Source organism: Pollicipes pollicipes, unplaced genomic scaffold (genome assembly GCF_011947565.3).
Source record: "Pollicipes pollicipes isolate AB1234 unplaced genomic scaffold, Ppol_2.1 Scaffold_7231;HRSCAF=8579_pilon_pilon_pilon, whole genome shotgun sequence".
NCBI lineage: Eukaryota > Metazoa > Arthropoda > Thecostraca > Pollicipedomorpha > Pollicipedidae > Pollicipes > Pollicipes pollicipes.
In genome coordinates this window covers 23,575,732-23,596,781 of record NW_023597034.1, presented here as the reverse complement: position 1 = coordinate 23,596,781, position 21,050 = coordinate 23,575,732, and the positions used below count along the sequence as shown (strand labels likewise).

The following is a 21,050-nucleotide window of genomic DNA, read 5'->3' as shown; positions in this document are numbered from 1 at the left end:
CGCATATGTTCAAAACCATATTACAGAGTTTTTTTTATCAGTAATGAATTCTGACTGAATCTTGACATTTTAAGACGAACAGGGGTTAGCCATGTTAATACAAGCTTAGGACCCCACTTCATCTCCAATCTACGTTCAGGGATTCCTCAATATCTCTGAAGAAAACAGAAAAACATGAAACTGGAGCCTGTGTGACAATTATTGGACCACCTTTGGCGATCGGGGATGTTGTTCCGTTAATAAGTGTTCCTGGGCTGATCCGGGGCCAACTGCACGGGTCAGAAGGCCTCCCGTGTCAGGGAGGGGAACAATGTGATATGATATATCCTTCCAATAGCCTCCGGATCGACCAGAAGATCCCGCCCCATGTCGTTAGAATGACAGCCAGAAGACGCTTCGTGATGGGACGAAGTGGCCGTTCAGCTCTTGACCGGAACCGGTAATGTGCCCTTGGTGTTCTACTTAAGGGGCCCCTTGCCCTGAAGCAAATAAGGGGCCTCATTATTGTTGAGTAGAGTAGATGTCTCATTGTTTTTGAATACAGTACGTCGAAATGAACTTTAAAAAAAAACGAACAAGGCCATCCCATGTTCGCCTAAGAACGTCCATTTTTACCAGAATGGACTAGTGAAAAAGTGCATCAGAAGGCTTGGATATGACCCCCGCAACCTCGGGAGCGAAGGCAGCGATGGGCTGGATTGCAGCTTCCGTAAAACTGAACAGCGTCGGCCGCTGTAAGTGCCACCAGACGGCGGGCGCCATGTCAACATGTCTTCTGGACAGATTGATAGTTGCAGAAACACGACAAATAGAGAATCTTCCTTCACTCTTCCAGTTCCACCAACAGATTGCAGCGCCACTTTGCGGCGCTTTAAGGGCCAATCCGTTCCTATCATCAGTCTAAAAATCGCACACGTGAAATATATGTCCAGACTGCCTTGTAGATGTGAGATATGATGTCCTGAGGCGTTCAAAGGTACTTCGTTCAGAAGCGTCATCATTTTTGTCCATTCGTTGGCCACGGCTCGGTATCAGCTGTTGGGCCGACGCGGCGCGTCCTACGGAGACTGCAACGCCTGGCGTCAAGTTCTTGAACGAAGATTTGTGAGTACGCATGCTCAAAATTGCGTCACATATGTTTTATTACTAACCGATTCAAGTGTTTGAAGGTAACTATTCTGGAACCATTATCATTTTCGTCCACCGGTGGACTATGACGAAAAATTGGCTACTAAGCTAGCTCTCCGTGGACCATGGAGACTGCAAAGCCTGGTGTCGAGGTTTTCGTTGTGAAGATTTGCGAGCGCGCATGTTAAAAACCACGTTATATAATTTGCATCACTTATTGATTCTGATTGAATGCTAAACATATCCGGACAAACATGGCTTGGCGATGTTAATGCACACATACACATAATACACAATACACTCTCGATCTGCAATCAAAATTGTCATCCTCAAATTTCGATCAAACATATCAACCTACAATCTACCTTCCCAGTGTCCTCAATGTCTGTAGAACGCAGATAAAACATTATGAAAAAGGTTCTGAATTCTATCGTTTAGAAAAAGTCCACTAAGCCATTGCAAATACGGACACCGATAATTTATTCCATACGGTCGTTAAACGCCTGATTTCTGCAGTTCATTGGCCTTACGCACTCGGGTGGGGGGTAAAGTTGACTCGCTCCACCAAAGGTTTTTCCAGAATGGCTTCCAAGCGGCGCGGCGCAGCCGCGCTCTGCTTTGCATGGCTTTAGACAATTGAATAGCGGATCGTTTGGCGTAAAAAATTTAGATGTTTTTCTAATGTCGCTGGCCTATGGCGGGCCAAGGTCAGGCCATGGCTTCAGCGAAGTCGACTTCTTGGGGATCGTCCAGTCTGATGCAGCCATAGAGTGTTAGACGAAGCCATACATCTCTGAGGTGCTTTCTTAGGGAACACAAGGATCGAATGAGCAAATTACGTCGACCAAAGGTCTGGTATAAGGGTCAGACCGATGTCAAAACCAACCTGTTTTATTACTCTAAGACTCGCTGTTTGGGATAGTTTCTGGTGCTCACGTTCAATTTATGGACGGCCGGAGCCGCATTATACATCTTTCATGGACTTCTTAGAGGTCAGCATAGATCATTGACCTAAAATGAGCTAGGTCAACATTTTGTTTTTAGAAACACACTGTCCAGCGTAAGCTTTCTCGCTTATTCAAATGCAACACTCGGAGCAGTCTTGTATGATTTTGGTCAACATGACCTTCAATGGGTTAATGAAGGTCACTGACCTTAACTGGACATGTGGCCTTTTGCTTAAAAACAGTTATCTAGTTTCTGGGGACACTTTAGAGACCAACCAGGAATTTGAACTTTTTTACCTTATTTGAACCCAAGGTCAAAACCTAGGAACCTCAAACTTTGACCTAAGTGAGTTCACGTGTAGGTCAACACACCCTGTGAATTTGGTGTCTCTAACTTTCCTAGTTACCGAGATCTTAGGGAGTTAAATTGACCCCCACCCGAGCAAAGAGCATCTAGCCAGCCACCCGGGCGCGTGTTAAAAATGTAAACAGAACTGATTTCATGGTACCATCTGGTTTTTTCTGCTGTTAACAACATAAAAATAGCAATAAAACGAAGAAAACCGTATCCCGTGTTAACAAACGATATCCGGGCATGTGTTTTGTGGCGGTTTACCATAAAGGGGTCTTTTGTCAACGCTGTGTTCCTCTTAGCAAGGCACTGGATACCCACTGCTGACATACAAATGCAGATAAAGTCCGTCCCGATGGCTCACGTGGTCAGACCGCCTCCCTTCTGATCCACACACCTGTGGCAGGGTTGGTTTGGGCCGCTTTAGGGCGCTCGCTATTTGCCCCTGGCAGGTATGGCCTGCGGCCGGTCGCAGCGGTCGCCCTAAAGGTCAGTTGACGTCAGAGGGCAGGACGGACCGTGCCGAGCATTGCGGCGCATTAAGCTTTCGCCTCTAAATTCTGTCGTTGCCTGGAATTGCGCGATCGGATGGTGAAGGTCAGGGCTCGCGCAACGAGGTCTACTTAGCGTGAGCGCTGATCCCAGAAATCCATCCACTCAAAGGGTTCGGATCAAATTTAAAAAAGTCATCTATGTTGAATGACGGGCAGTCAAATGTCCGTTGGGCCAACTCATACCTAAGGTATGCAGGCTGCCAGCAGCGTTTTTCTGGGGTGGTGTGGTGTAAGGAAGATAATTCGGAAAAAAGTATTGTTGCAGGTGACCAATACATGTTTTACATCCCAATTGGTAACAATGCTGATCCAGAAATGCGCAACAAAGCAGCCGTACCATCAGTTTACGATCAGCTATTCGGAGACAGCCGGGCCAGGACAGCGGCCACCGACAGCGGACGGGAGCAGGGCTCAGATGAGGAATACATGACAGAAAGGTCTTCATTCTGTGGCTTGGTTTCAAAGGAGAACCTCCAGTTCAATGGCGTTTGTCGCACGGCTTTTGGCAGTTTCAAGCTTCCGAATTGGTTTCCGCCTAAAATGCCACGACAAGTCTTATCTCTTGAAATGCGGCCAGTGAAATGAAGACGCGTGCAAAATGAAGGCGCGCATCTGTTGTACTATGAACAATCGATTCACTTTCAAAATTATCACCAGCCTATGCTCAGGCCATATTTTGGCATGTACCTTGTGGAGACAGATGCTTCAATGGCATCTACCTTGTGGAGGCAGATCCTGGATGACCCAAAATGCCTACCCGCTCGTGGAATTTCGGCTCCCCAGAAAAGACAACGTTGAAATGGACGAATAATCTCGGCAAGCTTGATAGCCTTATTTCCCGAATGACATAGATGAGATGGATAGGCAAGAGTGTGCACCAATGGAAACAACTCTAGATGCACATCTAGAATAGCAATCATTACATTTGAATAAAGAGCAATAACCTCCATCTCAACCCGCCCCCGCCCCCCCCCCCTCCCCCCCGGTCATCGGGCTTGTTTTCCAGAAATGTTCCTGAAGCACGCCCTGAGCTTGGCCCGCCCCCCTCACTTTTTGAAACGTTCCTATGCCTGTGATCGTCCCGACGTAGACCAGCACCATGGTCACCGGCGCTGTGCTGTAGCGACTACCCAGCCCATCAGCCCCGTCGACACGCTGGCCGATCTCGAGGCGACCTCGCCCCGCACCCCTGCCACGGTGACCTTGACCGTGACCGGCTTGCGGCCGTTGGCGGTGCTCGGCACAGCAGGCGCCGTGTCGGTACCAAGCGCCGCGCTGCGCTGGCGATCAGGCGTGGCGGCGCTCTTCTCTGGACGGTCGTCGTCGCAACCTGCCGGTGAGACTGATCAACATCCAGCCCCTGCTGCCGAAGATAGCTCTACTGCGCCGTGCCCACCTAAACCGGCTGCATTACGACTTCTGCGCGGTCGCCGAGACGTGGCCTTGATCCGCCGCTGCGTTCAGGCTGGTCACATTGCCCGGCTGAGCGCTGCACCGTGAGGACCGGCCGGGAGAGGTCGGCTACGGAGGTGTGGCGATTTTGAGCCGCGATTGCTACAAAGCCATTGTCGTCACACGGCCGGCATCTGAGTGGCGGGGCTGTCGGTTGAAGTTCCTCTGTCTGCGTATGAGATCGGAGTCCGGCCCGTATTTCACTGTGGCTGCGGTCTGCCGGCTCCTGCACCACGCCGTGTCTGCCTTCCAAGCGGACTCGAACGAATTGGAGCTGCAATATCAGCGAATACTTCTGCATGGGTGAAAAAAGTTGTGATCTACCGGATGTGGTAGGTGGCAAGAACTGAGACTTTTGCGAGCCAATTTGTAGCAAAATTTTGAAAATGAAAATAAATTTCAACTGACTAGGTCATATTACAGCAGATGAGTATAGATGAAACTCAAAGCCTATTATTGGTATGTACTCGTTAACGCTTGCAGAGTGAGCATGTGTAGAGCACATGGGTGTCGATTTCTCAAAATGGTTGGGGGGACAGAGTCTTGGAAGTCGCTATAAGAGAACAGGTACGAAAAACTTCTCGGGTGTGTCCACTTATGTTCTAGTTTCTGGCTGTCCACGACAAGTGTTTTTTTAATATTTACAACAGCATATATCACACACACACACACACACACACACACACACACACACACACACACACACACACACACACACACACACACACACACACACACACACACACACACACACACACACACACACACACACACACACACACACACACACACACACACACACACACACACACACACACACACACACACACACACCACACACACACACACACACACACACACACACACACACACACACACACACACACACACACACACACACGCACCACACACACACACACGCACACACACACACACACGCACACACACACACACACACACATATACATATATATATATATATATATATATCCATATGTACATAAACTCCACTCACCAAATATTTTTGTAAGCTCATGTGCGTAGCCGCAACATCTCATATGGAGGGCTGGCAGTTTGCATCAGATTCGTATCAATGCACTTGTTTTGTGAAACCGAAGTGGTCCAGCTGCACCTCTCTTGCAAACTGAGAACTGAAATAGTGCACAATATACCATTCGGCACTTCTGTAATTGTTTGGGGAATATGCTTATGTATTTAGAAGAGTAGTGTCCACAATATGTCTGGCATTGTATCACGTTTGCATGAAACTTCTCGCCATTCCCAAATTGGCATTGATAAACCATATGCATTTCAGTAATTGTAAAACAAAACATAACCACACCTCCACGCATCGTCCCAGAAAATGGTTCTCAACCTTTCCCAAAACACTTAGGTACCCGCCGTGCTTTCGACAATATCTTCCCCGCTCACTTCATCAAACACACTTTGCGACACAGCTGTAATTCAGGGAGACACTGCTCCAAGCTGTTGTGCCGCTGAGGAGAAAACGACTCTAACCCGCTTCAGTTCGAATGTATGGCAAATCAAACGACCGTCGTGTCAATGCCACGCGCAACGCAGGTGGACTGAAAAAGCGTTGCTAGTTGTAGCGTAGAGCTGGCCCCTTAGTAGCCATGTTCGTCTGGGAAGGTTCAGCCTTTGTTCAGAACTGAGAAGTGGACGATTTACATAACATAGCTTTGACCACGCGAGCTCTCAAGCATTAAAACAAAATACCCCCAGTCCGGCGTTGCAGTCTCCGTAGGCCGCGTGGCGTCGGTCTGCTTGCTAATATTAAGTGGTGTTCGGTAAGCGGATGAAAACAGCAATGCTTCTGAAAGAAGCGCCTTTGAACGCTACAGACTGTCACTTCGTACGTGTGGAACATCGACCGGGGGTATGTTTCACCCGCTCAATTGATACAGCCATCACAGGAAAGGATAAGTGTTCACAGCACTGCGAACCGGTGCCGGACTTTGGTGTTGGAGCTAGACAAGCAAACATAAAATCCCGCTTTTCTTGCTGCTGTTACTTATGACCTCCTCAGGGAACATCTTCAAAATTTTACTTGTAAAGTTTGCTCCCCAGTCTAATTTTCGAGCCGTGCGAATTCATTTTTAATGACTTTCGGGGGCATTATTTCACGACGGCTGTTCTCATGCGTCAGACGCCCGCCGCCTAATGTTGGCCCGCCAACGCCGCTCAGTGTGATGGAAACTGCAACCCCGGTCTTCGATGCTCCTGCCTCTGACATTGCGAGCACGCAGGCTCAAACTTAGGTAAGTGATTTGCTTGACATGTTGCTCCGGAACAAGGATGGACGCAGGAGTGTAACTTTCTAAAATGGCTTGGTGGGAGGCTGAGCCGATAAAGTTGACTTGACTTGCCCTCAAATCCTGATCACTCTCCGGTTTTTTGATAAGTTTGATTTGCGTGCCTGGTGTCAAAATTTAACTTAAGAACAAATATTTGGCCGGTTTCAAATTGTGTTTGATGTTGAGGAGCTTCTATCCTTTTGAAGCTGTTGATACAGTAATAATGATTATATGTATTTGCGGCGGGGGTTCAGAAGAGCATCGAGGTGAATTAAAGAGTGCTTCACATTTGCATGGGGTTTTGGAATGAAATTGCATTTTTAAGATCATTCGGTAGAGATCACAGTCCTGCACTCTTGAAGACATAAAGCCCCCTAATTTCTTAACTCAACGTTCGCGAAGATGTGCGACTTTTTCGCGCTGACTTCATCAAGGCCATTTAGACATGCCCGATGCAATAGTAACGCCATCCAAATTCTGCCACCCCATAGGCCACGCAGTGTTCGAGGCCGATAAGAGTACTTCCGATGAGCCGTTCAGATCTGGCGTTCGTGAGCACGATTCCCAACTCTAGTGGACGTCAATGTGTTCTTACTCAATATTGAGCAAGCTGTGCAAGTTTCAATCATGAATCACGCTTTGCAATATGTAGTATAAGAAGTTGGACATGGTTGGTAGTTATTACGGAAGTGAGATTTATGGTCGAATAACTTAAGGACAGTGCCATAAAAGAGCATATAAATACAAATAAACTTATTGCATGAATGCGTAAAAATTCCATAAAAAGCGGCCAAACCCGAGCACGTAACGATATTTTACCCGGCGAACACTTCCAGCACCCCCACTGTCATCTTTCGGTGAGTTGACGTACTACATCTGAGTGCTAGGGTGGGAATCTTGCACGACTAGTTTGACGGCACCTCGATGTCATGCAAGCGTTTTATGACGCAATCAAACAATGTCATATGGAGAACCATTTTACTAAATTGAGAAATCCTATCATCTTGAGCAGTCTTTTGCACTTAAAAGATGTACCAACACTTAGCTGATTTCAGCACGTCTGATGCTTATTTTCAAATCTTCAGATGTGGAACTTTTCCTTAAAGTCAGCATTATGTGGGGCTCAGGCACTCCGAAAGCATACGGAGTGACATCCCTGAATGAACGCCCTCGTTTGTGTGGCCTTTTCTTATTTTTCTACCTCATTTTGATGCACCATAGTTAACATTAAAGAAACCCCTTACTTTATCCAAGCGAGGACCCCAGTGGGAAGAACACTAGGGGCACATTATGTTTCTCGGTCATAGGCTGAAGGGTCGTCCCGTCCTTGCTCGGGGTGCCTACCGGCTGCCTTTCTGACGAAACAGAAATGTATGGGTATGTATGGGGCTGTATGGGGCTTTCTGGCGAAACTGCGTGTACATTGGTTACCTGTCGGAGGCTCCCTGACACAGAAATTCGGATCTGGATCGACGCAGGGATTTCATTGACGCAAAACATATCCCTTATCGACGCAGGTGCGCAATAATTGGTACAGAGACTCCAGTTTGCCATCACGGGCCTCCGGTTGAAATGGGGTGGTGGGCTGTAATGAAATCCCTGGCTGATTGAAACATGGACTTGGCCTTCTTTTGTCTCATTGTGGACTCTCACCGTAAATGATTATATCCACATTCATTGCCAGGGGCCTCCGACCAACGCAAGAGGCACTCCAGTGTTCGGGGTCCAGTCTCTGTCCCCGTTCAGCAAATATTACCCTGGCCGACACGGGGCCCCTTACCGGCACAGAACCCTCTGTTAGGCACTGTGGTCCCCTGACCGGCGCAGAGGCCTCATTGTTGCAGGGGTCCCAACCAATGTAAATTTTGGGTTCCGGCCTTGTCCTTGCTTGGGAAATGGGCTACCAGTACCCACACCGTCACGGAGCCCACTACTCGCTGTTGGCGGTCTCTGACCAAATAGAGGCCCTCATCGTCCTGGTGTGCCCCCAAACGGTGCAAAAGACTCTCTGACACATTTCAGCGCCCGGTCCGGCGGACCCGGGTGCTTAACATAACCCACAGCAAGCCTTTCGTACCTTCCAATCAGGCACTTGTTTGAAGGCCCTTCTGCTGGCCTACTCGAACACTGCCCCAGACCGATTCTGGGCTCCTTGCCACATATGACCCTCGTCATGCACTGTGCTCTCCAGTTCGATTTCATTGTCTGAAGGGTCCCGACCGATGTAAAACGTGGGCCCCAGCCTTCTCTCTGATTGGGAAATGGTCCCTGAATCCTAGACCTGACGGTGGAGTAATGTGGTGACGAGTCCGTCACGTGTCACGGTCGTTAAGCCTCGATCGTAGAGATGTAGTTTCGCAAAATAGGTTAGGGGGCTGAGCGAGGAGGCCCTACCTTTAACTACACTTAAAATATGTTTCTTCCCGATTTAACCCACCTTCCTCTCAACGTAATGGAGCCTGATCCGCACCCAATTGAGTAGGAAACTGCAGAATTGCTCTAATACGTTTCCTACGCTCTACCTCGGTGGAAGATGTTGTCGTTGGGCATCATTATTATTTTGTTTGGCGTCGATCGTCGAAACCATGTTTCGGTAATGGACGCAGGTTCGATGTTAACTAGCTTAAGGCGCCAGTGGACGTGTACTGCTTTGGGAGTGAAGAGCGTAAGTTGATGCGCGCAACTATTAAAAGTTGCCACGGAAACCTTCGGTTGGTGGCCGTAAGACGGGCTGCGGACTGCAACACAGCACTCGCGTTTGGCATGTTCCACACAGCTAATGTCGTCTTAGTGGTCATTGTCTGACGACTTCCACCACCAATTTAGTCGGTTGGTGTCGATCGTCATGTTTCCATAACCGTTCCGCCGAATATTCACGTCGAATTGGAGGTTGTCATATTTCAAGGTTCTTTCAAACATTGCTGACTGTAAATTTGTCCTTGGTTCAGGGTGCCAGTATTTGACCGGTTTGTTTTCACTTTCCGGTAAGGCATCGTATGGTATGGTGGCAATATACCGCAACTTGTTGCAGTCTGTGAATGTTTAAGCATTATTGAATAATGACAAAACACTCAGACCATACCACAAAACGATATTAGAGTCAACAACACATATCAATCGTGTATCTAAAGGCATGTATTATGCAAGAAAAAAGAAAATACTGAAGGGAACGCGGTACGGACGCAGAGGTCCCACAGTATGACTAGCTCAGTCATCTGCATTCAAATGAACATGACATGGCACTTTTCGTTTTCTTTGTCTTTTACCTTTGAAACAATGGGCAGAAACCTTCTTTAACATTGATATAATTTTGATCTCCCATTTGTATTGACTTGCTTGAGCTTTAACTCTAGAAGGTTGGGGAAGGGCAAACCCATCACCGGGAGACCAAACTGGACATGGCGTGGTGGGGGGGGGGGGGGGGGGGCAGTGGCCCACCCAAAATAACACAAATCGACACCCGTGGTTGCGATCATGTTGGGAAGGGCGAGTTCTGCACCAATAATGATTATGCAAAGATAGTGAAGGCTGCCAACGCCTCCAGTTGATTGTGCAATGACGTCACAGAATCAAACGTGATATTGTCTCCAGGTGCTTGCGGAACCATTTCATCGGCAAATGTAGGGCCATAGGGATGCAGTTTTTCAAAATACCTAGGACTGAAGGAGGGAGGGGAGGAGGGTGCGAAAGAAAAAATGACCGAGCCTGCCTCCGAAATGCACTTAAATCAGCTTTCTCCCCAGATTTGACGCGCTTTCTTTTCACTGTTGGGAGCATAGACATAGGAACGTTTCAAAAAGTGGGGGGGGGGGGAGAGCTCAGGGTGTAGTTCACCAACTTTTTTTCTGGAAAGCGAGCCCGATGACCGGGGGTGGGGGTAGGGATGCAGCTTGTTTTCGCTCTTTACTCGAATGTCATGGCTGCTGTGCTAGATATGCATCTGGAGCTGTGCTCACTGTGCACAATATTGCCTATGCAAATGATCTGTCATTTGACAAATAAGGATATTCAGCTTCCCAAGGTTATTCGTCCATTCAAACGTTGTCTTTCCTGGGGAGGGGGGGGGGGACAAAATTTCACGAGGGGTGGGCATTTTGGGTCATTGAGAAAGCATCTGCCTCCACAGTACAGATGCTGAGAATGACACTGATGGTGAGAATTTTGAAAGTGGATCGATGACTCACAGTACCACAGATTTTCCATGCGCCTTCATTCTGCTGGTTGCTTTCAAGAGATAAGACTTGTTACAACATTTTAGGCGGAAACAAATTCGGGAGCTTGGAACTACCAGAAACGATGTGACAAACGCATTTAAATTTTGATTTTTGTTTGTTTTGTTTGCTTATTCAGATGCAAAGTTTTGCATCTGAATAAGCGAGAAAGATTACGCTAGGCAGTGTGCTTCTAAAAACAAAATGTTGACCTAAGTCATTTTAGGTCAATGATCTATGCTGACCTCCGTCTGTATGCTGAGTTCTGTTTGTATTTTGAGGTAAACAAAAACTGGATAAATCAGTTGTTGGACGATTGCATGAAATAAATCACCGGCGCTCTATGCTTATTTGACTGTTTCTAAGCCCATAACATTCAGAATCTTTGTCAGAATTTCTTATCTGGGTTCTACAGACATTCAGGACATCGCGAAGGTAGATTATAGATCGTTTTGTCTGATCCATATTTGAAGATGAAAATTTTGATTGCAGGTCGAATGGCCAACAATGCGTATTAACATGGCCAAGCCATGTTTGTCTGAAAATGTTCGCCATTTAGTCAGGATCGATAAGTGATACAATTCATGTAACGTGTTTTTTAACATGCGCGCTCACAAATCTTAGCAACAAAAAAATCGACACCAGGCGTTGTAGTTTCCATAGTCCGCTGAGCGTTAGCCCAGTAGCTAATTCTTAGCCGTGCCCCCCCCCCCCCCCCCCACCCTTCCCCCGGTGGACGAAAATGATGACCTTTAAACACTTAACTTGACTGGAAATACAAGTTATGTGACGTAACTTTCCGCATGTGCGCTCGAAAATCTTAGAAACACAAGCCTCGATGTCAGGCGTTGCAGTCTCCGTGGGCCGCGCAGCGTCGGCCTAGCAGCCAACATTAAGTTGTGGTTTAGTTCAAGCATCCTTGAACGCTTCATGACATCAAATCTTACATTTAGAGGGCAGTCTGAACGCATATGTCACGTGTGCAATTTTTAGACTAATGAAAAAACGGATTGGCCCTTAAATCACCGCAAAGTTGGGATGGCATCTGGTGGTTGAACTGGAAGAGTGAAGGTAGAATCTCCATTTTTCGTGTTTTTTTGGCAGCCATTCATCTATTCAGAAGACCGATCAACACGGCGCCTGCCGTCTGGTGGCACTTGCAGTGGCCGAAACCTTTCAGTTTTACGGAAGTTGCAACCCAGACCATCCTTGTTCTTGCTCTCGAGGATGCGGGCGGGCATGTTTAAACCTTTTGATGTAATTTGTTTCAATGCAACATACTGAAAAATGAACGTTCTCAGGCAAACATGACATGACCCTGCTCGTTTTTTAAAGCTCATTTCGACCCACCCTATTCAACAATTGTTAGACCCCCAACTTACTCAACAATAATGAGACCTCTTGTTTCCTTCCGGGCGCGGGACCTCTTGAGTAAAACACCAGAACACCTTCAGCCCTTCACCGTTTCCGGTCAAGGGCTGAAGGGCCATTACGTCCCATTGTGAAGTGTCTTCTGGCTATCATTCTGGTGACACGGGCGGGATCTCTTGGATGATCCGGAAGCCATTAGAAGAATATATCATATCACATTGCCCCCATTCCTGACACGGGAGGCCTTCTGAATCGCGCGGTTGGCCCCGTATCAGCACAGGAACCCTCATTGACGCAACAGCATTCCTGATCACCGCAGGTAGTACTATAATTGTCACAAACTCCAGTTCCGTGTTTTTCTGTGTTCTTCAGAGATATTGAGTTCTCCCTGACCGTAGATTGTAAATGAATTCGGGCTCCTAATTTGTATTAACATGGCTAACCCACGTTCGTCTTAAAATGCTCAGAATCCTGTCATAACTAATGATAAGAAACTACGCAATATGGCCTTGAATATGCGCGCTCGCCGCAATGCAGCGTCTTGTGCGGTTGGAGCAATCTCTGAAGCGAATCGGTGGCGAGCTGCCGGCCAAGTAAGGCGAAATTCTTGAAGAGTACGTGAAGAAGGGCTACCTGTCAAAAGTGCCAGTCTCCGAAAGGATAAACATCGGCGAGAAGGAATGGTTCCTGCCACATTTTCCAGTCATCCGAGAGGAGAAAGCGTCAACAAAAATCCGGATCGTGTGCGATGCAGCCGCTAAGTATCGAGGAGTGAGCCTGAATTCGCAAGTTCTCCCTGGGGCGTCTCTCTACACTGATCTCGTCGAGACTGCTCGGCTTTCGGCTGCATCGCATCGCGCTAATTGGCGACGTCTGCGAGATGTTTTTACAAGTTGAGCTCGCGTCAGATGACAGAAAATACCACCGAGTGCTGTGGCGAAATATGAAGGACGAGGAATTCACAGTATACGAAGCAAACCGCTGGCTGTTTGGGAACGCGGCCGCTCCATTCGTCGCACAGTTCGTGCTGAAAGAAAACGCTCGAAAACATGCAGAATAGTATCCACGGGGTTCGGATGTGCTGCTGAAGCACTTCTACATGGATGACGGCATTCAGTCGTTCAGGACAGAACAGGAGGCCATCGAAGCTAGGAAGCAGGTCAGCAGTATTCTCGAAGATGGTGGGATGAAGATTAAGAAGTGGATGTCAAGCAACGCGAAAGTGTTGAAAGCGGTCGAGGATAGAGCTGTCAGATCGCGCCACTTCTTTGAAGATCATGACTCGGTGCTGACGAAGACTCTTGGAGTAGTTTGGACAACAGATGAACACCGCCTCTCCATAGACACGTCAAAACGAGGAATCCTGTCTGAAAACTTGACCAAAAGGACATGTCTGAGAGAGATGGTCTCTGTCTTCGACCCACTAGGTCTGTTCGTGCCACTCACCATTCGAGCGAAGACTTTGTTTCAGCAGACATAGATCAGCGGAGTAGACTGGAATGACATACTGCCGGGCGACCAGCAGCTGAAGTGGTCTGAGTGGTTTGCCGACCTGCAGCAGCTCAGCAGTCTCTCAGTGCCGCGCTGCATTCATTCCTTCTCAGGAGTCACCCTTCAGGAGATTCACGTGCTCTGTGACGCGTCAGAACAAGCATATGGCGCAGCCATCTACGTCGTGTCCGAAAGTGGCGGCGAACGATCCTCTCAGCTCGCGCTGGCACGGGGGGGGGGGGGGGGCCGCGAGCGAAGAAGCAGACAATCCCAAGACTGGAGCTGATTGGCGCACTGCTGGGACTTGTGAAGACGCTGTGCACGGCAATAAGAAATAAAACTGAAGACGCGCAATTTTGGTCTGACTCGATGGACGTGCAATGCTGGATTCGAAATGAAGTCCGCCGTTTTCAGCCGCTTGTCGCTAACAGGGTATCGGAAATTCGTGAGCTGACACCCGAGCACCCGAGCAGTGGCAGCACGTGCCAGGGTCGGACAACCCGTTGGACGCACTCACCAGGGGCTTGACTTTAAAGGATATCTCGGAGAGTCAGCTGTGGTGGCATGGACCGAAGTTCCTGCTGAGAGACGAAAGCGGATGGCCACGGAAGAAAGAATTCGCCACAGAAGAGTTCGACCAGTCCGAGATCAAGGACCAGCAGAAGAATGTGTTTGCTGTACGAGCTCCGTCGGGTCCCAACTGGCGGCTAAACACGGCAAACTTCTCAAGCTGGAGAAAGCTGTTGAGAGTTACAGCCTGTGTGCAGAAATTCATCAGAGTTCTACGCGAGAAGACCACTCAAACGAGCACCTCTCCACTGGACAGAGGACTGGACCCAGGAGAACTACAAGAAGCTGAGAAGTTCTAGGTTTAACAAGCACAAAAGGGTGTATTCCGAGATGAAATAAAGCAGCTTCAACAAGTGAAGATGTCCGGCGCACGACCGCAGAGAACATGCCGTCGGAGTACTGTGAAACAGCTCAGCCCATTCTTGGATGAAGATGGGACCATCCGAGTCGGCGGCTGCAGACTGCAACGACCAGAGCTGAGTTTTGAAGTCAAACACCCGATGCTTCTGCCGAAAAAGCACGCCACTAGCAGGCTGGTTATCCAACATGTCCATGGAGAAGCTGAGCATGGACTGAGCGTAGAGCGCACCTTAGCTGAGCTGAGAACGAGGTTTTGGATTCCTGCAGCGAGAGAGATGATAAAGTCTTGCGTCCGCAGGTGCGTTACGTGTCAGAAGTTACAGAAGAAGCCAGAAACACAAGAAATGGCGCCGATGATAGATGCACGGGTGCGTCCGTCTCTCCGGGCCTTCGGCAGATGTGCTGTTGACTACGCCGGACCATTCTGGACATAGCAGGGATGGCGGAAGACGCCACAAAAGCGCTACCTATGCATCTTTGTCTGCTTACAAACCAAGGCTGCGCATCTTGAGATGGCCTACTCACTGGACACCGCCAGCTTCATACGCGCTCTGATGCGGTTCATCTCGCGCTGAGGTCGACCAGCCGAGATCAGATCCGACAACGGGAGAAACTTTGTGAGGGCCGCTAAAGAACTGAAGAGGAGCTCATCAGAGGAGCTGTTCAGGAGCTCATCAGCGATACGATTCAAAGAGAGCTCTCGGAATACCGAACGAAGTGGATCTTCAATCCTCCTGGCGCACCCCATTTCAATGGGGTGTGTGAAGCGTTGGTCAAGGTGGCCAAGAAGGCGCTGGTGAAGACTTTGGAACAAGCGGATCTCACCGATGAGGAGCTGAACGCAGCGTTCTGCAGGGCTGAAGGACTGCTCAACACCCGCCCACTGACAGCCGTCTCGTCTGACCCAAGCGACCTGCCGCCGCTGACACCGGGAGACTTCATCACGGGTCCATCAAGAGTTGAGATGACACCTTTAGCGAGCACAGATGGTTGCAGCCTCCGAAAGCGGGTTGCTGCAGCTTAGCACAGAGATTTGGCGTCGCTGGGCATGTGAATACCTGCCGACTCTGCAAACGCGACAGAAATGGACTGAAGTCAGAAGGAACCTGCGAGAAGGAGAAGCGGTCCTGCTTATTGATCCCAACGTGCCGCGAGGAACCTGGCCGATGGCGCGAGTCGAGAAGACGTATCTAGGACCAGATGGCCTGGTCAGAATGGTTGATGTGAAGACGTCAAAGGGACTGTTCAAGAGGCCAGTCACCAAAATCATCCGTATGGAAATGGAGCAGTGATGTTCTCATGGGGGATGTAGAAGTGATGTTCCGAATGACGAGAGGGGTCAATCAGGGTTGGGGGGAGATGTTAGGGATGTTCTGTTGTATGTTGTGCACGAACGCTGCCCACGCGACGGTGTATTTTTTTTTTAAAGAAGGGAATAAAGCAGTCTTGGAGAGATAAAGTAAAAAAGGTGTCGTGTTTTAATAGTAAGAGCAGTTAAGTTATTTTAGGACATGCGTGTTCCTTTATTAAGCACTAAAGTTACGTAAGTAACTAAAGACCAACCGTCAGCATATTACTCAACGCTGGCTGACTGGCTGGACCGGTGATCTCAACAGATACTGCGTCCAATTTGAAAGAAAATAAACTTTTGCTCTTTTTCGGAAGCTGCAACCTTGCGCTAAGCATGTTTTTTGGGAGCGCCATTGGCTGGCAACGTGATAGTCAGAATATTTCTTTTCAATTAACGCCCACAGGGTCAATGTAAAATTTTCCGGAAGTTATGGGTATCTGCTCCTTTCCGAACCCCTGGTCCCTGCGCCTTCACGTCTAACGGTGGTTCATTTTAAGACATGCGAGAAATTGCATGGCAGTGATCAGTTGCGAGGACGCCAGTTATCACACGTGTTATTATTTTGTGATCCGTTTTTTCAAGTGCCGTGATGTTTTTACGTCTCCCATCGCAAATTTGTTGGCGCCGCCTCTGGTCAGCATTGAACACGCGTATTCCTTATGAAACCAAGCAACATCTACATTATGTGGACCTGTTTGAGACATGAAACTAGATGCTTGATATCAGCGAGGAAGCTTTAATTAGCTTCGGGCATTCATTAGGGGGTGTAGTTTCGCAAAATGATTTCGGGAAGGGGGAGGTCGGAACAGGAGTAAATGATGCAACCCACCTTTAAGACGCCAGTAAATTGATTTCTTCCCAAATCTGACCCCATTCTGCGCAAAGTTGGTGGAAGGGCTCCAAACCTTCTCCTCAACTGAAAAGCAAGCTTCATCTCCGTATTCGGCATCATGCATTCGAAGCCCCAATGTCAATGTCTCCAATGTCGAATGTCCAAGTAATTCACCTGCAATGTACCGAAAGCCTGGTTAAATGACGCTACGGGGGAAACACGCGCTAGACTGTCAGTACTCGGCGTTTTAAGCTGTCTTTATGACAACGAACGTGTCATATGTACTCAGTAGTCCCTCGTGGACTAGCTGTCGGTCTTTGTCCATTTGAGCATTTTGTCTTTTGAGTTTTTTATTTTGCTTGTTGGCTCTGACACCCCAGACCTTTTCCATTCGCCTTTTTACCTTGTCGAATTTTATCCTTTTACGTTCCCCACTTTCAATACACTCGGCTGTTATTTCCGCTGACTTTTTTCGTTCAACTTTTTCCATTCGACTTTCAGTCCGGACGCCGGACAGAGGCCCTTGCGCAGTATACCTTGTGGCAAGTCATAGCCTTATGGTGTCCGCTGGAGTCAAGAGGCCCAGCTGGAAGAGAAAAAACCGTCAACACGTCTCCTTATTGTGCTCAGATAATACTGAACTAGCATAAGAAGGAAAATTACACCAATCAAAGATGCGGTTTGGATGAAATATCATTTTCGTAACACAGACTGAATGGAAGTGAGCAGATTTCGCTGTTTGCTAGCAGAATACTTACGCGACGCACTTTGTTCTTACCCGACGCACGCTTTTACCTTCAACAACAGAGTGTGGTATTGTCAATCGAGGCGTTCTTCGACCGATTGGGCTACCGGTGTGTAGTACTTACAAGGTGAAGGGCGGGAGAACGCAACGCGAACAGTTGTCTGTTGCCAGGTTTTCTTAAATATTTCATCATTACCCATTAAGAGGGTTTTTACAACAGGCGCAGACATAAACCAATCATGCTCCAGCTGCCAGCATGGATCCCAGTTCATATGGTAAGTTTGGTGACAAGAAGATTGGCGATGGTGAACAGGTCATATTTGATCCAAAATGAACACATAAATGGATAAGACAGAAATAATACTGCTGATCTTTGTGAGATGTTCCCCAGTGGATCTTTTTTGTAATATGGTATATTTAGTACACAAATATTGATAAACAAGTCCTCATTTAATGATCATAAGCAATATTTATGTGTGGCGTATCTGGAATATGTGGTGCAGTGGTGCTGCTCTACCTTCTTTACTAGTAGCAGAATGTTGCACAGTGCACGTGGTGATGGAGGTCCATTTAGATACATAGCATACCTATGATATTTCATATAAATAGTTTGTGCTGAAATGAGTTAATGTGGTCAAGACATGGAACTGTTGTTTTTTCAATGATGCTGTTGTAAGTTGATGTTATTTTGCAATTTTTATTGTAATGTTTATACCATGTCATGATGGCACTTGAGTGCCATTTGACCATTGTAGTTTGTGTGCCTCAAAGCCCAGATCATCATCATCATCATAATGACATTTTTATATTGCTGATAAATTTGTTTAATGATACTAACCCTAGACCTATGATTGCAACCTTTGTTATGCCATGTTCACATGATTCAATTTTTCAGGATTATGAAGGCCAGAAGAGAGCAGAACGCCTTTTCCAGGTCATCATTGTCCTGTTTGGGGTGAGTGTGACTGGCCTGGTCACATATTGCATCATGTATCATTGCATATTATGAGACATGACTTGGTCTCACTTATATGTTGCTTATGTTCTGTTAGCAGTTTCTAAAATTTCAGATGTGTAATCATGCATGTGCCTCTGAGGCAGTTAAAATAAGGTTCAGATATCTCCAAAAGAAATTATGAGAACAATATCAAAAGTATATTGGTGCTAAGAAATGGGCAGTTACATGTGCTGCCACCCTTATCCTTTAACAGGAACATTGTGATGAATAACTTATAGCTGTAGTACATGCATTTTTAGTGATTTGTTTTCTTTGTTTCTTACAGGTAGTGGGTCTTATCTGGGGCTATTCAATCCAGCAGTTCTCACAGACAGTATACATCCTGGGTGCTGGTGTTGCTCTGGCATGTCTGGTAAGTAACTTTTCTTGTATGCCACCAACCATGTGTTCCCAGTTGGCATTGGCATGCACAATATATTCAAGTTTGTGGTAACAGGTGTTCCATGTGTAACAGTACATCTTGATCTAGCTTTACAAATTGTTGTCTTCTGAAATTACAGTCCTTGTGCAGAGCTGTCTTATTGTCACAAGAAGGATCCAGTGTGTTCTGTACATGTTGAAAGCTGTTCTGTGTAGGTAATACTGGGCAGCACTGCAAGCAAGGAGTATAAGAGACACATGCTCCCTGCAGGTCCTGAAGGACCTAAGGGATATCACAAGACCAATGATTAAGGGTCTGATTTGACGGCTTAACTGCCTGGCTGGGGGTCATATTAAGGGGCCCTCAAATGCCAGACAGATTATGGGTGTACTGGTTGGGGGACCTAAGCCAATGAGGGCCTATACATCAATCAGGCAACACAAATATGTAATGAACAGTCAGTTCTGTGTTGGTCTGATGCCGAGGGCCTATTTCTCAGGAGGGACGAGGCCATGGGTTACGATTTACCTCGGATTATGCGTGGTCAGTCCCCTTAGTCAGTGATTGTCTCCTGTGTTGGTAAGGGGGCCACAGTACCTAATAGGGGGCCTGCGACAGCAAAGGGTTCCGAGTTCGCCAGGGGCAGTGTTTGAGGGGCCCCGAGAGGGGCCAAAGGGCCCCTTGAGGCCGGCGATCGAAGGCCTGGTTGTAAGGCTGAAGGGCCCAAAGGGCTGGCTGTAGGTCACATTAAGGATCCCATCCCAAAGGGCTGTGACCTCAGATGTCATTCAGAAAGCCTCATGCACCAAATGAGGATCTAACGAACTTAATTGCTGAGCCTAATGCCACTGCTTTGTTCTGATCAGCATGATGCACCATTTCAGTGTACCGGAGGCCACACCACCGTACATATGCTTGCATTAAATGGTGTGTATTATACTTGTATGCCACGTGGTAGAGCTGCCCTGGCTGGCGAACTGACCTGTGATGTACGTACTCTTCAGCTGACCCTGCCGCCCTGGCCGATGTACCGCCGGCGCCCTCTGAACTGGCAGAAGCCCAGGTCATCAGATGCGTCCGACTCTTCCAAGACCAAGAAGAAGAAGTAGACGCTGCGGCACCCGTCCGCGGGCAGAGCTGCCGGGAACTTGTTGGTGTGGTTAAGGGGCATCGTGCTTTGGTGGGGTCCATGGAAATTGTGTTTCGTTTTCTTCATGCGCGCGCGGCTTTTTCAAGGTTTGTTCACCATGCGATGTGTGCGTTTATTTAATATACACTGGGCTGGATAAAATGCTCGTGGTTACGGACGTTTGATGAGGTGTGAATGAAGACGTAGGGAGCCATGTGAGGCAAGTGAAGAAAACCACGTCAATGAGCCATGAGTAAAGTTATATGTGTTTTGAGCAGTGCACATTATGGCTGGCACGCCACAACAGTCTGCAATGGACTGCTTTAAAACTAGCGCCCGCTCGTCCGCAGTAACCCCGCCTGTTCCTGCTTGTTTGATTTCATTCAATAGAATGTGCTCGTCCAAACCTACAGGGCTTGTGCAAACGTTTGCAATGGTCACGCGCTTCCGCCCATCTCCAAGGCTGCAAAGATAAATCTGCTTTCGTCTTTTCTTGTCTTACTCGCACGGCTCGGAAAAATCGCCACCAGTGCAGCTGTTTGGATTTTTGTCAAATTATTGTGTCAGGATAGATTTGGAGCCTTTCTGGGCCATTAGATAGCGAAGCAAGATGGCTCACAGTTTCTTTTGCTGTCAGCCCTCGTGTGGGCGCCGAGTCGCGTCCTGCTCACAGCACTGCTGCAGTCGGGGGGGCCCTGCGGGCGCGCGGCAAGTGGGGACTGAGAGCTGGTGCAGCGTGGCGCGTCGCCGTCGCCCTGCTGGTGGCCGGCTGCGGTGCAGAGCGGTGTGTGCGAGAGGTTGTTTCAGCGTTCGGCGGTGCAGTACAGGTTGAGAGTCCATCGCCTGAGAGAATTTGAAAAGTA

General features: G+C 48.0%; 1 protein-coding gene across 1 annotated transcript; it reads left to right on the top strand.

Moving 5' to 3' along the window:
* The first annotated feature begins 17,742 nt into the window (after nucleotides 1–17,742).
* Spase12 (Signal peptidase complex subunit Spase12) lies at nucleotides 17,743–20,349 on the top strand. The gene is made up of 4 exons (XM_037233487.1): nucleotides 17,743–17,954; nucleotides 18,575–18,634; nucleotides 18,963–19,049; nucleotides 20,063–20,349. Exons 1-4 carry the CDS (start codon nucleotides 17,919–17,921, stop codon nucleotides 20,165–20,167), a joined length of 288 nt encoding a protein of 95 aa, XP_037089382.1. The 5' UTR covers nucleotides 17,743–17,918; the 3' UTR covers nucleotides 20,168–20,349.
* The last annotated feature ends 701 nt before the right edge of the window (nucleotides 20,350–21,050 follow it).

Coding starts and splice junctions, on each gene's coding strand:
- Spase12 (XM_037233487.1), top strand. CDS start 17,919: ATGCTCCAGCTGCCAGCATGGATCCCAGTTCATATG. Junction 17,955..18,574: donor CATGGATCCCAGTTCATATG/GTAAGTTTGGTG, acceptor TCAATTTTTCAG/GATTATGAAGGCCAGAAGAG. Junction 19,050..20,062: donor GTGTTGCTCTGGCATGTCTG/GTAAGTAACTTT, acceptor CGTACTCTTCAG/CTGACCCTGCCGCCCTGGCC.